This window comes from Mizuhopecten yessoensis, unplaced genomic scaffold (genome assembly GCF_002113885.1).
Source record: "Mizuhopecten yessoensis strain PY_sf001 unplaced genomic scaffold, ASM211388v2 scaffold6863, whole genome shotgun sequence".
Lineage (NCBI taxonomy): Eukaryota > Metazoa > Mollusca > Bivalvia > Pectinida > Pectinidae > Mizuhopecten > Mizuhopecten yessoensis.
In genome coordinates, this window is record NW_018406762.1 from 177,748 (window position 1) to 194,288 (window position 16,541).

General features: G+C 34.7%; 1 protein-coding gene across 4 annotated transcripts in view; it reads left to right on the plus strand.

Annotated features, from left to right (window-relative positions):
- The first annotated feature begins 623 nt into the window (after positions 1–623).
- The window catches only part of LOC110452741 (ornithine decarboxylase-like), an 87,614-nt gene continuing 71,696 nt past the window's right edge, over positions 624–16,541 (plus strand). Inside the window, exons 1-12 of one of the 4 annotated variants that reach the window (XM_021501389.1) lie at positions 624–719; positions 2,670–2,760; positions 3,157–3,253; positions 5,442–5,518; positions 5,794–5,966; positions 6,161–6,298; positions 6,464–6,629; positions 6,953–7,100; positions 7,316–7,428; positions 8,381–8,586; positions 8,984–9,061; positions 9,589–12,016. In XM_021501389.1, the coding sequence (XP_021357064.1) occupies positions 682–719; positions 2,670–2,760; positions 3,157–3,253; positions 5,442–5,518; positions 5,794–5,966; positions 6,161–6,298; positions 6,464–6,629; positions 6,953–7,100; positions 7,316–7,428; positions 8,381–8,586; positions 8,984–9,029 (1,293 nt within the window). In that variant the 5' untranslated portion in view covers positions 624–681 and the 3' untranslated portion in view covers positions 9,030–9,061; positions 9,589–12,016. Of the gene's footprint in view, positions 720–2,638; positions 2,761–3,156; positions 3,254–5,441; positions 5,519–5,793; positions 5,967–6,160; positions 6,299–6,463; positions 6,630–6,952; positions 7,101–7,315; positions 7,429–8,380; positions 8,587–8,983; positions 9,062–9,588; positions 12,017–16,541 lie in introns of those variants that run through there. The other 3 variants (XM_021501391.1, XM_021501392.1, XM_021501390.1) reach the window with 3 other exon arrangements.

The following is a 16,541-nucleotide window of genomic DNA, read 5'->3' on the forward strand; positions in this document are numbered from 1 at the left end:
TATGAGGTAACACTGTTGGTATGAGGTAACACTGTTGGTAAGTCCGTAACTCCCCTGCTTTTCTTAGAACAAAATTATATTCGTTTAATTAAAGTGACCAAAGTAATAGGTTTCTCTTTTTATTTTGTCATGCAGGTAATACGTTTTTAATAAGAAGCTATATGTATGGCTGAGGTAGAGAAAATTAATGACCCGCCAGAGTGTAATACTGTATATGTGTTTGTTGAGCTACCTTTGTGTTGAGTTCCCTGTGTGTTGAGTGGTTTTTTTTTTAAATATCTTATTGATTCGAAAATGAAATATATTTAACCAGTGATAGAGAACTTGAGTTAGGTAAAAACACTGTGGTACGGTTTTCTAAGTAGGATTGTAGATTATTCTAGATAGACTGACATATACATGACACACAGTACACCTGTATACAGAGCGGAGGTTTGGTTATTCATAAACATCTCAACTTTCCTTTTATCACGTTTAAGGAGTGAATAAAACCTTTTTACAGTTATCAACATGCGTTATCAGGTTTTGTTTCAGATCAGTTATATTTTAAATCAGTTTTTACAAATCTAACTTATGTTCAGACACGAATACAAGAGAAACCATCCATACCAATCGGAATGTCATGTAACATAACCAGTTATACATTGTAGCTCCTTGAGGGAAGACCTTAAAGTTAAACGAATGAATAAAACGCTTTTCTCGGATAACAACGTTAGCAGGTACGTATTATAATTGTCTAAATGCTTGTTTTAATATAATCGAATTTACAACAAAAGCAATATATATCTCTTTTCAATGACAGTAGGTGTGAACAAATGGAAGGTGTGTTTGATTATTTGATATTGAACATCTTAGAAAATGGCTTCACAAAAAGACATCAGAAACGTTCTAGATGATCGATAGCTTCACCAAACGACATCTAAAAAAATCACATTTATGTACAATACTTCCGATGAATATTTAAGCATTTTTACTACTTAGTAACATCAAAATGACTAGGAACCACACAAGAGACATTTACAGGTAGTATGTGTAACGCATAATGAATTGTGGACAGTAAGGTATATGTAAAACTATACGTTTAAGTACGTACAGTGATGTTGTAACTGCTTCATCTGGGCAACATCCCAATTTGTATATTGAAAAATTATTCAGCAACAATAACAACAGCAAGACCATTGCAATTTTTCCTAACTGTAACATTTCATACTTTTCAGTAAAGTTTGCGAAAAAGCATAAGGTCTCCTTCCTAAATATATGAAAACATCTTCTATTAACAAGAATATGGCCTAGATAGATGCAAGGCAAAACATTTAAGGGCTTTCAATTTCATACATTTTATTCCTTTAAATGACCCATTTAACACCTTGTAAAAACTACATTTCGAGCAGATGAGAAGAGTCTCATAAAAGGTATGTACAAGCTCTTATTAGCTATCTTTAGACGGGAACGTGTCTAGATAAAGGCAGCACAAAGCATTAATGGTTTTACAATTGCATAACGTAATGTTTATATTATACAGCTTATAAATGTGTACGATATGACAAGAACAGCGAACAAAACAACCCTTTTATTAAAACAACTATGTCAGTTGAGTCAAAAGCTACAAAATATCCCAGGCAGATATCTTAGTGAACATGAATGTTACCGGGTAAGCTGTATATGCTTTATGTATCTACGCTTTACTTTATAAATAACGTTAAAAAACCGACTGGTCGAACTTCATTCTGTATGTCAAACTGAGAAAGCCATTTACATTGCAATTACAGTGATGTGGAGGAAATAACTGTAAAAGCAAGAAAGCTCGATCGTTGACTTTATTTGGACACAAAGATCAGGCTGTATTAGTAATAAACAAAAAGTCTTTTTCAAATGACGCCAAAACGAACCGTAAAGAAAATGATATAAGTTTTGCCCAACATTAGACTCGGGCATCACGGATCAGGGATACCAGTAATTTTATCCCACTACAGACAGAGATTATTTTGTACACCAACATTTTCTGAAAATGGATTACACATTAACACTGCATCCAAGAATAAACTGCAACAGATCGGTTAGATACAATCTATTACCAAGCATTGCATATCTAGCATTGCATATATTTTGTTACCTGAGATAGAACAACAAAACTTCATGTTGAAAAAATTCAAAACGTTTTGAATCTGAAAGAAGATATTTTCACTACATGATCAACAACACCTCAGTACAAGAAGCCATCAGTATCAACAAAGAGAGACCAACAACACGACACTAATAGCACAGATTACATCGTTGAGTGATTGATGTTTGTCATAAACACGACATACTTTGTGCTCAGAGATCTTGGATCAACAAAGGAACGACACCGTTAAGGTTAATGTAATGTCACCAACAGTCACGAATCAATTAATGAGCAATAGGCCCTACTATACAGAACACAAAAGATAGCACCTCCCACTGAACCAAGATATTGAAGTCGTACGAATAATCTTTTATAGGAGAATTCAACAGCATACATCAACAGACAGAAAACTTGTCATTGGAAAAATTGTAAAATTAAAACCCCTCAAAAAGTACAACCATTACAGCATTAAAGAAGCAATAAGTATTTTCTTTCTTTAAGATTTAGTATAAATGTTAATAATATATTTTATAGCAATTTTGGGAGTTTGATATTTTTTTTTCAGAATAATGGGAGATACGGACGTACAGATCGTCGATGTTAGATGTTCCCATGAAGACTACATCAAACGCCAGGTTACATTTCAAGCAAAACTGGTAAGTTTATCAAACATTGATGTTTGTTAGGAATTTGCCTTTTCGTCGCTTGTGCCATCTTACAATATTGTATTTTCGTAAACATAATGAAGAACGTTCAATCCCAAGAAACAATAAATGCTGGGACAACCTTTGGTGATTATTGTTCATATACATTTTTCCGGATCGGAAATATTAACAATTTACGGTAGCATTTGGACAAACTTAGACAATCTCTCTGTACTCTTTCCTTTTTGTATTCTTCATTTTTACAATTTATAGCAGTCACAAAACTGGATCGGTTAAATTGATTTATTTGTGTCCATATAATGTAGCTATACAGATATTTATATACTAAAATGTTTAGTAATCTTACCTTAATTGTCTCCACAACAATAAATGCCTTATTTTACACAGGGTATAGACGATCCTCTGCTTATCCTTGATATTGACGAGTTGGTGGAGAGATACAGAAAATGGTACAAGCTATTTCCCAGAGTGAAGCTGTGCTACGGTAACATTGTTTTTATTGTAATTACCTCATTCTACATATGTAATATGTTCCGTAACACAATTTTTCTGAAAACGTAACCGTACCGTCATCACTTCATGCGCTAAACAAGGGTCGTTTCATCAATTTTGTACCACATTATTTATTTCCAATTCAACAGACCCAAGGGTCCACTTACAGAATGGATAACAACATTACAACACAAGTATAAAATATCACAGTCAGTTATGCATGTAACACAGACTAAAAGATACTCATATGTAACACAAAAGGAATTAATGATAGCAAATATTCTCGGCGAGAGAAGAACGAAACATTTCGCAGTCTGGTGCAAAATCAAGATAGTAAAAGTTACATTGAATCCTGTTTAAAATACTATACTTTCTAACGTTTATTTTACTTCTCTGGCAGTAAAACTGGTTAAAACGAATTGATCGTAGATTACGACCAGGGACTAAAAACACATTTGCTTGACTAAATATGGACAACCAAAAGCACTATTAACACATTTGTAAAGAAATACACAGTCTAAAAATGCCAGCCTATGTTCGAGGCTAGGAAGATTAAAATGCCTACCAGTGTCAGCGTAAGACATGGAAGTGTAGTCAACGTGTGCCTTAAAACATAAAAGTTTCAAAAATTTACACTAGACAACTTCGACCTGGTGAATTAAAGATGTTTGATAAGGAGACCAGATATGACAACAGTATAATAACTGACTCCTGACAAGACTTATATATAAAGACCTTAAAACAGGTATTTGTGTAAAACTTTTACATGTATGTTTTATAAAACAGAGCATTCGCATTGATTTGGAAACAGTACATCTAATGTGGGCACTAAAACTCATTGAAGAGGTCAGCCAAACACCATGATCTTTCACACACATTTCATTCTTCAGGTTCTCACCGTTCGTAGTGTAATTAAAATTCATACATTTCTTTCTGTTTGCAAAAATGACCTGGCAGCACTTCTTCACATTCACTTTCATTTTCCACACTGTGCAACAATCATACACTCTATCTATATCGCTCTGTAGCTGCTCACACTCAGAATATGTTCTTACACACTTAAAAAATTGGTGTCGTCGGCAAACATAAGTCTTTTAGAAAAATTCTCAATATATGGCAGTTCAATGAAAAAAACAAGGAAAAGTTTAGGTCCAAGTATCGAACCTTGAGGCACACCGGAAGTTACATTACAACAACTGGATGTTGCCCCATTGACAGTAACACACTGGAATCTGTCTTTCAAATAAGCAGAAAACCAATCTAAAATGCTATCTTCTACACCATACAATTTTAACTGATGCAATAATAATCTGTGGTCAACTTTGTCAAATGCCTTTGAAAAATCATTATATACAGCATGTAATTCTACTTTTTATCAAAGGCTTTGGAAATCTGATCGGTGAAGCATGCAAGGTTCGAAACAGTAGACCTTTTTGGCTTAAAACCATGTTGCTCATCGCAGATAAGCGGATTTATAAAATTTGAAAAATGTACGTCAACCAGTTTTTCAAAAACTTTAAATATAATTGGTAGTAAAGATACTGGTCTGTAATTACAGACTTAATTACGTTTACCACATTTAAAAATAAGAATAAAATTAGCTCTTTTGAAAAAACTCTGAAAGATACCATCTTTAAATGAACGGTTGAAATAGTTACACAGCGCACTTTTTAAAAACTACGCCAAATATGTTGTAGCCACAAGCATTTACATACCTTATAGATATTGGCTCGTTGTATTGTGTTTTCCGTTACAGCTAAATGTTCACTGTAGGAAAGTATTTGGAAAAAAAATCAATAACGCCTGTGTGATGCTGAAAAAGAAATCATAACCCTCGGGATACGTTTTTTCAGTATCAGCACTTGGCAAAGACTCGAGCGAGCTAAAAAAAAAAAAAAAAAAATGTTTACCCTCGGTTCCAGAGTTTTCTATCTGCATCAAATCATTGATAGATTCGATGTTAGTGTTCTTTTCTATTTTCAACACATTTTTGGCATGCAGCCACACCTGTCATGATATATGTGATTCGAAAACGGTACATTTTTTAAGATACTTAAGTTGATTCAAGTTAAAGAAATAGTTTTCTAAAATGAATCCCTACACATCTAGGCCTAAATACCGGAAGCTATTTTGGCGATGCAACTAAAATAGACTGATCGTTTCCTTCTCTTTTCCAATAGCTATGAAATGCAATAATGATGAGAAAATCGTTGATGTCCTGAAGAGATTAGGGAGCAGTTTCGACTGTGCGAGCAAGGTGCGTATATTTTCAAGTCATATCCTACAAAGTCCGAATTGATATATGACTTTCCGGAGCAAGAGGCCATTATATATATGTGTTTGTTGAGTATAAACGACCATTGTATTTTTTTTCGGTAATGGGACAATAGACATCAGAGATTCTGAAAAAATGAATGCTTCCATTAGCATTTCATCATCATCACTTGAGATTTTCTGAAAGATCATATGCACATATTCATCAGTGAACAATAAATGTGTTAAAAACAAGATTTTTATCGTTACGCTTGGTAGGCTGAGATTCAACAGGTGTTAGAATTAGGAGTTGATCCGTCTCGTATCATCTACGCCAATCCCTGCAAGCAAAACTCACATCTTACTTACGCCAAAGAGCACAATGTAGACCTGATGACCTTTGACACTGAGGAGGAATTGATCAAAGTCAAAATGTTGTATGGATCAGCAAGGTGGGTCGTAACATAAATTAAATGTAACTATCTGTGTAATTTTGTACCCGCAAATTTAACACTACATAAATAATAAAAAATGGTATATTATATATCAAACAGTTTGAAACCATTGTTACAAAATCAAAGTTTTATACGATATCAATATCATCATTATTATCCGTCTGTGTTGAGCAGTATTCTTTGTGTTACAGATTACTCATGCGATTCCGACCGAAAAATATCTATGAAGTAATGTACGATCTGGGAAAGAAGTTTGGTTGTGACTTTGAAGAAGCGATGGATTTGTTTATATCGGCAAAGAACAAAGGCTTGAACGTCATTGGTGTATGGTGAGTGACATACAAACAAATAATATAGTAAAAATTAAAATACAAATAAGTTCAGAATTTAAATATGGTTTACTTTTTATCAATCCTTATTTATTAATTCTAACGGTCTCTATCAAGATTAATTTCTGGATGTTAAATTTAGTAATATGATTTCATTGTTTTTAGTTTTCATGTTGGAAGTAACTGTCTTACTTCCAACGCATTTGCTTCGGCAATCAAAGAAGCTCGGAGGATATTTGACATAGGACTACAGATCGGCTTTGATATGACCGTCCTGGACATTGGAGGTGGATTCCGAGGGAGAGATATTGAACGACCGACTATAGAAGAAGTATGTGATATAGTAACAGTAGAATATTAACCGGGTAACCGGCATTGATTCGATAAATTAGGTAACAAATACTTTTCTTTTTTTGATGACATCTTTTGACGTCAATAGTAAATTGCGTTCACAACCGCATTTTGATCTGTACAAAACATTATATTATTATTATTACATCAAAACGAAAGTAGAATGAAACAAGCTTAGCAACAATGCTAAATTGTTAAAGAAACAAAAACAAAGCTTCCAGCTCGATTTACGGATGTTTTTTCATATTATATCGGTCACATGATATCTGTTATTAATTGTTTTTATATTCTGTTTACGTACAGAATGCAGAGGTTATAAACCAGTGCCTTGATGATTATTTCCCTGAAGCAGGCGGAGTAAAAATAATTGCTGAGCCAGGACGTTACCTTGTAGAAACTGCTGTCAGTGCTGCAGCCAATATCATAGGCCGGAAGCTTATCTATGATAATGGTTTGTGCAAAGTTGTTAATGTCTTATATTTGTTTGTTGATGAGTACATATGTTTTTGGTTGCATGAACTTTGACCTCCTTGTTGCGAATAAAATAAACGAACATAAACACTAATTACATTTTGAAAAAAGTTTGGTGTTAATCTGCTACAGGTTGTATTTACAGGAAATTGAACTTCATCGATTATGCATGGCTTTATTTGCTTGCTTTTCCAGATAAAACCAGTATTGAACATGTTATGTACAACATTAATGATGGAGCGTATGGAACCTTTACGTGGGTAAAAGAAGGCCCGGAGGTGTTTGTAATGTCACCAGTTCTTAACAAGGTACATCTCCCTACATAGAGGACATAGTTTATTACATCTTCGCAGTGATGTTAATGGATACATATCAAATGATTATAAAGTCTTACGATTCCGTTTTCTTAGTATTTTCCAATTTGTATTTCAGTTACTAATTTTCGATAAATATTTAAGTTGAGAAGTTTTTGAAATATTAAATCAAAAACAAATATAAGAAACAATTCCTGATGAAATCTGTTATAGTTTTTTTTTATAGAAAATCAAGATTTGAGAACTGAGTGCGAATTCGAAGTAAAAATAATAATATTTCTTTTGATAAACCTTCAATGACTAACTATTGAAATGTCGTCTGGCAACAGAACGATGCGATAGCATCTTATTGACCTAAATGTAGCATCATTGTTGTGGGAGCAATATGCAGTTTGATGCTGCATATCTATAACCCTTTGAACCACTTAGTTTTTTATACGGCACGATGTCTTATTCAATATGCTTTCAACATTTCGGCTCCACTTACTTTCTACTGCTGATTCTACCTCTTATGTCATTGTGATCTTCTTTTATTTTATTTTTCTGCGATTGAATTTTACGTAGAGAGTGTTTTATGGTCGAATTAATCATTTTGATGAACAAAATCATACAGTATCTTCAAAAAACGTTTTTAGAAATCAAACAATATTGCACAAAAAAAAAAGGAATATCATTCTTCAACTTTTATTTTGATACCTTTTGCATATGCATGTTTCCTTAAAAAAATTGATCATAATTTGTTACATATAATAAAATCTTGTTACATCAGACCAAAACAAGATTTGAACGAGATTTAAATATCAGAAGAGCAGATTCTAAAGTAATGTTCAGTTAGAAACCGTATAAATTGTGTTAAGTTGGCAAAGAAGGGGAAAACAATGTGATGACAAAACCTTAATAGGAACTCGATAAATCTAGGACAAAACTTCGTTTATGTTGTCTTTAGGCGAGTACAGAGAAACACCACAGCACGGCGTGGGGTCCAACATGTTGTGGCACCGATTGCTTAGCAACAGACATGCCACTACCACTGATGGAGGTCGGAAAGTGGGTACAGATCAGTTACGCAGGAGCCTACTCGTTTAGCTGCAGTACCAACTTTAACAGCATGCCACGTCCTAAGCTTTATTACTTCTGTTCAAGTGACACGTGGTACGTAATGTTTGTTTCTTGGCAACAACTTTTTATGATATCGATAAAACATTAATTGATTTTTTTATCTTATTTAATTTTATGAAAATATAGTTCATCAGATTTTGTTTTCAATTTTTTTTAACAACAATTATGAAACAACGTATTTCAACTTTTATTAGTCACTATTTTTGGCCCAGGTGTTAGCACGCGTTGGTTTGGTAGGGTTCTTAATGTAGGAGTAAACTGGCGTACCCGGAGAGAACCTTCCTGACCACGTGTTTTTTTCCGGGTACTCCGGTTTCCTCCTACATTATGACCCCCTGTGCTAACAGCCGGGCCGATAAAAGAATTGGCATACGCTGAAATAACTAGTATCAAATTGTTTTAAATTACATAAAGTTTATATGTACAATAGGAGCTCTTTAGTTAACGGATCTTTGAAGATAAGCAGTATCTGTTAATACCAGATCATCAACAACATTTGTGTAGACAGGTAAGTGATGGTACTTACGTTGGCAATGGATTTATGTGATCTTGTTATTTTGCAAAGAAAAAACGTTAACGTTGCAGTTGAAATTCAGTCCCACATGTTACGTTACTATGATCTTTGAGTAATAACATCAACGTGATATATTCAAATCGATGATATTAAGTTTAGATCAGAAAAAACTACTGGCAACAGCATCAATTAAGTTTCTTACTTCTAATACGTGCACTGTTGTAAATGTATTGGTTGTACTTTTTGGAAGGTTTATATTATTAAGGTAACAGCAAAGTTTTCACAATTTGTTGATAAAGATATGAAAATACTTTTGTGATACACTACTTGATGTGTTAAATATGAAAATATTAAATTTACACTGTCCTGTTTTTGGAATAAATATAAGTCAAACGATCGATTTTATACGGTCTTTTATAAGACATCAATAACAGAAAAAACATAACATTGTCAAATAGTAGTTTTCTATGAATATGAGTGCTAAACAAATATTCATGTTTTTTTCTCTCTCCTTTTCTTAGGTATGTCCGACTGGGGAGAACAACCATGTTTTCTGACATGCTGGACCGAAATTTGTACCAAATATGATATGAATTATTTTACAGTGAGGAAGATTACCAATTGTGACACGTTTGACCGTAACCTCCAATTTAACCTACGCTCAAATTAATCTGGATCACATATTTAACTGCTTAAGTTCTGTATAGTTATGTACATGCATGAATTATAATACGGACATTATTTCATGATATTAAACTGATAAGATATGTTTTAAATTGTATGCCTATCCTTAAATATTCAATATTATTTACGTCATATCCAGGCAGAATACATTACAGATGCAATGATATTTCACTGAAAAAATATTCTTCTATTAATTTATGTAAATTCCAATTATTTATCATGGACACGATAATTGAAAACATAAGTAAGAGTACTTATCGCACGGATTGAAATTTGTGAAATGTGTACATTTTGTATTTATGTCTATTCCTGTAATGCTATTCTGGATAAAGAAGGATGTCAAATGTTCAGTATTATTGTGACGAGACTGAAGGAAGGAAAACACGAGTAATCGATGTCCCTAGGGTTTTGTGGTACTGCTTTCTCTAGCCTCTTCCATTACAGTCGTGGTGCTCCCTCGCATCATTGTATTATATTTCATCAACTAAAATGTTTATTAACATATTTTTATCTGAAACGTTTTCAGCGTTACCTGTAAAGTAAACAAAACAATACAATTAATTGTCAGAAGTTGTTTAAGTTAAAAGAAAAGAACTTGTATGTTTATTTTGATTGTTACGCTATGTGAAAATGTGATACGTAGCCCCTCCCGAGGTCGACGATAAGCAATGTACCCTTGACCTGAATACAGGTAAATATTTACACTGTATCTGCATTCAATTACGTATAGGACTTACAATGTAAATACACATAGATAAACAGATAGATAAACAAATATAAATATATTCAACTGAGAAATTGGAACACGCTTTAGAATATCAGTACCATTGTCAAAAATTGTAACTAAGTACTGGAAACTGGCTTTTCCCAGCATGACTGTAGTTGTTTGTGAAAAGAAAGCCATACATTGTGGGACGTTTATAAAAAAAACCAAGATGAAATGCAATCAACAACAGTTTTCTGAGTGTAAAAAAGTCAGTGGAGCTAGATCGGGATTCGAACCCTGTACTATACTGTCTCTCTAACTGATTGAGCCACCTAGTTAACAGAAGTGTCTTAGCCTAGTTATACTACAGTTGTATCCCAACATAGGTTAAGGGGAGGTTACTGCGTATAGAAAATACACAGTGCAGTGGGACAAGGATGCTTAAAATCAGGAAAGATAAAGGTTGAAATAAGAAATTGTATTTAACCACATGCTATTTTCAAAAAAACATTTCAACCAGAATACCTACCCCATTAACTCATTTGCTCTGTATGAACACCAACACAACCTATATAACAACTAAAGTGAAGGTTTAGTCCCGTTCGCGAAAGTCCAATAACATCATCGATATTTAAGACAGAGAGTGTATATTTTATTAAAATCAAAAGTCTTTGAAATTATTTTTCAAACACTTGATCATATTTCATCAAATAAATTTAGTATGTGTTGGGAGAATTGTCGCTCTTAGTACAGTGTAGGATTTTCTGATCCGGTTATCCGGCTGTGGTTTTAGATATTACGACTTGCGTTTTTAGAGTGTTTGATCTACAACAAGCGGTAGACAGACCGGTGGAAATACCTATTCATTTACCATTACACCAAAGGTCAAGGTTTTCTTCGTGGTGTTCAATAATACGTCCAACTGCTCGTCTAAGTTTGTGATTTAGAAGATAAGTTACTGTATCATATTATAGGACACTAAGGGTTATCGCTATGGAAGGCAATTGTTAGGGCAAGGAGTGTTTACTTTGGCATGAAAATTGCGATCTCATGTTTCTTACTCGGTTCAATTTGTTAATTTAACACCTCAATCTTAAAAGCTAATATGAAAGTTAATTCGGGTGATTTTGTGTTCCCTTTGCTCACCCGAAATCATATACATGTATATATATATATATATCATGACAACATTTTGCCAATCAAACAAATGAATTTCAAAACTTGAAGTCAGTCATGTTGTTCTATTTGTGTTTATTTGATAACAACACTTACCTTTAATATAACATCACATAGTTCAATCTCAGTATGTGTGATTTCTTACACGAGACGCATCCACCGTGTTTATAGCAGACCTTAAGATTTTAAATTTCATCTCTATACAAATGTGTTACTACAATAAAACTTAAACATTTTTTATGGATAACGGTAAATCACATTCTCTATTGATTTCTTGGTTTTGCTCTGAATCCAGATTAGAAACTTAATATGGCAACAAATTGGATCTTCTAAAGCAAAATTATTAAAATCTCTCTGATGATTCGTCTCAAACTTTTCAATATTCTTTGATTTAAAAAAATAAACCTAATGTTTTTCTTTCAACGTTTTGGTGTTTATTTGTAATAAATAACTTATCTGTCAACAAATTATAATCACAATACATGTAATACCAACAAAGCATACCAAGTGTCACGTGAACAGAAGTAATACAATTTGGGCGTGGCATGCTGTTAAAGTTGGTCGAGAGGCAGAACGAGTAGGCTCCTGCGTAGCTGATGTGTACCCATTCTCCGACCTCCATCAGTGGCAACTCGACATCTGTTACCACACAATCCGTCGCACTACAACTTGGTCCCCACACAATGCTTCTGCACTTTGTCGTTTCTCTCTAAAAAAAAAAAAAAAAAAAAAAAAAAAAAACGTTAAATGAATTCCAATATCTCCTAGTAGCCTAATTGAAGTCGGTCATTCTTTTTTCAAATTTTAGCCTGAAAAATAACCATATATATTCTTCTTATCAAGTGTATCTCGATTCTTGCTCTTGCAGTAGTAGGTAGTGATAATGCAATTGTTATATGCTTTAATACGTTTTTAGTATTGAAATCAAGAAAGCTGACAAATCAGAAAGAGCCCCGCCATGAGCCTGACCGTAACCACATGGTCTATTTTAATAACACAAAATACTGGCCTTTACCTTGACCTGAAACTCTTCACAAAGTCGCTCTTACATAAAGAAGTGTATTACAATGACAAATTAATAAAAAAGAAAACAGTTTGTTAGATTCCGCGTTAAGGAAAGTGTTGACGGACAGACATTAATACAATAGGGCACCATATCGTATTCGCATTGACAGACAAATCTAGATTGCAATTTACAATGTTTTTAATGTCCGTGTTATATTTTTCCAACAAAAACGACTGCGTAGTATTGACATATGAAAGGTATATGCATTTTGTATCAGGACGATGATTTTTCGAATAAAAATAAGTTCGCCGGATAATCAATGTCAAGACAAATACTATCTATACATTATCAACAGGAAACACCGACCTACATTGCAACTCACGTATTATCTAACCAGTGTAATGAAAATTAGAAATATTACATATGTAACACGAAGTTTTTTTCAAAATATTAATGGCTTCATAGACAAAGAAAATTACATATCCTTATTCGAACCTTCATCAAAATCATAGATAACATTGCGTCCAATGATCCATGATCCTGCGCTGACAGCAGTTTCTACAAGGTAGCGTCCGGGTTCGGCGATAATTATTAAGTCTTCTGCGTCAGGAAAATATTCCTTCAAACATTGATTAATGATTACTACTTCCTTGAATAAGAAAAAAAACACCAATTATTGCAAGCGGCTTAACAAGATCATGGGGAAATCACGGATACAAGCACCAAATTTCGTATCGAAGAGCCCGGCATTCCATGCACTATGTAAAGGCGATCACGGCTATTTGAAGATGATCGCGAAACAAAAAACATACGAATACTGCCATCAGTTTCTTAAACAATCAGTTCTCCATCTGGATGCCTGAACATAAAGGTAAAGGGTATCAACAAGTTTAACTATAAGTTTACCATTGACACTGCTGTTAGATATTTGTTTAGGCCCCTTTCAGAAGAGGAGTTCCGTAAAACCCATATGTTGCCATGAAAGGTGGATCCACACTTTCGCAATTAACTAGCAAAATTCGATGATCTAAGCATTCCGATAGTTTGGGGACTTTTTTGGAAAATTTGAAATTTTCCGTTTTTTTTGTGCGTGTGTGGCATTGTTCGGAACAATAACAACAACAAAATATAAAAAAGGATTGCTTTTTAACGCTACAAATATTTTATTGATCGCAAAATATACAACACACGTGAAACAAAGTGTTTTTTATTAAATTTATACGGATACAAGTTATTATCTACAAGCTAAAAGTTGTTCTTATGGAGTGACTGATACCGCACTATGCTGGATACAGTCATACCTGAGTGAACGACGACAGTGTGTTGCCATCGGATCTGCCACCTCACATGACAAAGTACTAGATTTCGGGGTTCCTCAAGGGTCGGTGTTAGGACCACAAAAATATTGTATGCACTCCAAACAGATTGGAGAGATTTGTCGTCGCCATAGCCTTCGCTACCATTGCTATGCCGATGACACCCAAATTCACATGGTCATGAAACCACAGGACAGTTGGAATACAGTCTCAGAAAGTCTGGAAGCTTGTCTGACAGATATCAGTATCTGGATGAACGCCAACATGCTTAAACTTAATCAGGAAAAGACGGAACTGATCGTTTTTTCCCCAAAGTGTCAGCAAATAATGGCTCTCCAGCTCAAGGTTGGTGCCAGAACTATTGAGACTGTTCCAGCTGTTAACAAACTAGGGGTATACTTTGACAGTTTCTGAACATGGAGAAACAAGTGAACGCTATTGCCAAATCCTGTTACTACCGGATCGGAACATCGGCTGTATTCGGAAGTTTCTAACTGCAAATGCATGCAAGATTTTGGTACATTCACTTGTTACCTCTCAGTTTGATTATGGTAACGCCCTGCTCTGTGGTATATCTGACAAACTAACTAGTGGTCTGCAGAGGGTCCAGAACTCTGTAGCACGGCTAGTTACTCGTACTCGAAAGAGAGAGCACATCACACCTGCGCTTTATTCGTTGCACTGGTTACCTGTACGATACAGGTCGCAGTACAAAATTCTGGTATACACATACAAGGCACTGAATGGAACAGCTACTCGGTACCTACAGGAGCTTGTTACCCTGTATCAGCCGTCAAGATCACTGCGGTCGGAGTCAGGATCTTTGTTGTGCGTCCCAAAATCACGTACTGTGACCTACGAAAACAGATGCTTTAGGAGGGTTTCGGCTACGTTGTGGAATAGCTTGCCATCTGCTACAGTTGTGGGAACGCACAACGCACCAAAAATACCGTGCGCACACCGTGCATACATCGTTCACACACCGTCCGCACATCGTCCACACATGGTGCACACAACTGTGCGATTTAACAATCGTTCACCCCGTTGTGCGCTTATCTCCGCACATCTGTGCGATATGGTACAATTTGTTAATCAATATTACGGAATGGAAAAAATACGGAATGCTCGTATGCAATAATGTACACTGTATATATTACTGTAATTTCTCATCACTATAATCAGAGACGTATACGTCTCTGCTATTATTAAAAGTATGTAAAACTTTACAATGCGTGTTATACAGTATACAGTGACCGTTATACTTTCAAGAATGGGTTTGGCTATTCGGTAACAGAACAGTTAAATAACAATTTGATTAGTGACTGGAGTTTTACCTGACCTGTACTTGACACATAGAGCTGATAAATGATACCGTATGACCGGTATGAAAACTCAACTGGACGTTTAATATTTGTTATTTGCATTCGTTTTGGTCTATAGCTCCCCTTCAACTGGTTTTCACACCTTGGCGAGTTAGGTTAGTGCCCCGGTCGGGATAAACTACGGTCCGGGTACAAAGTGGCAATGTTTACCTGTGTAGCCGAGACTGTGTTGTAAATGTACACGTGTCGATTAAGGTCGTTTGAAAACCCCACAAAACACCATTTCTAATTTTTAAGAAAGTATAGTCAGAAATATAAGCTTATAGATGTAGCTAGAGTATAAAAACATACTCAAAAATCTTATTTTAAACGAAACCGTATATATTGTCAAGCCATTCCTTAATTTACACCAACCACGATTGTTATCGCACAACGTTCGTCGATCGTCCGCACAAATGTACGCAAGGACTGATCGTCCATTTTTTTATCGTTCGCACTTCATGCACACATCGTTCACACACCGTGCACACATCGTGCGCACACCGCACATCGTGTAACGTTGTGCGATCCCACAACTGTATAAGGAAGTCAAATACCCTGGCCAAGTTCAAGAGGGACATGAAAACTCACCTCTTCACGTCTGCAATTTAGAATCTTTGCAAAGACGTCATGTTAATACCACCCTTTTATTTGTTCAAGTATGTGCACATTGCTTGTTAAATGTATGAAAGTGATTGCAAGCCTTTGTTGTTTATAACTATTACTATTATCCATATGTTGTAAAAATGTAAAGCGCCTTAAGAGTAATTTTACAAATTATATAGGGCGCTATATAAATGTTGTATATTATTACATTATTAGTATTAAAAGCAAACAGGACACAGATGCATACATATAGAATGAAAAAATTGAACAAAATATACATTAAATTAATTAATTTTCATTTTACAATCACCTTGATCCTGGTGAGAGTTTTCTTCCTTGAAAAAAATCGGAAATATCTGCAGAGGGATAATATGTACACAATGACAGTTATCTCTGTTTATATATAACAAAAAAATTATGATATCAAAACTGTCAATTTATTGTTCTTTTTTGGAACCAAATTAATCTCAGTCATGTACACTTTTGACATCATTCCACAGTCCGCTAACACAAGGTATATTTACATGTCAGGTACAAATGTGACCAGAGGCTATGGCATGGTATGCCGTCCTCGCGTGCACTCACAATATGGAAATGACGAAACGGTGTACATGCACAT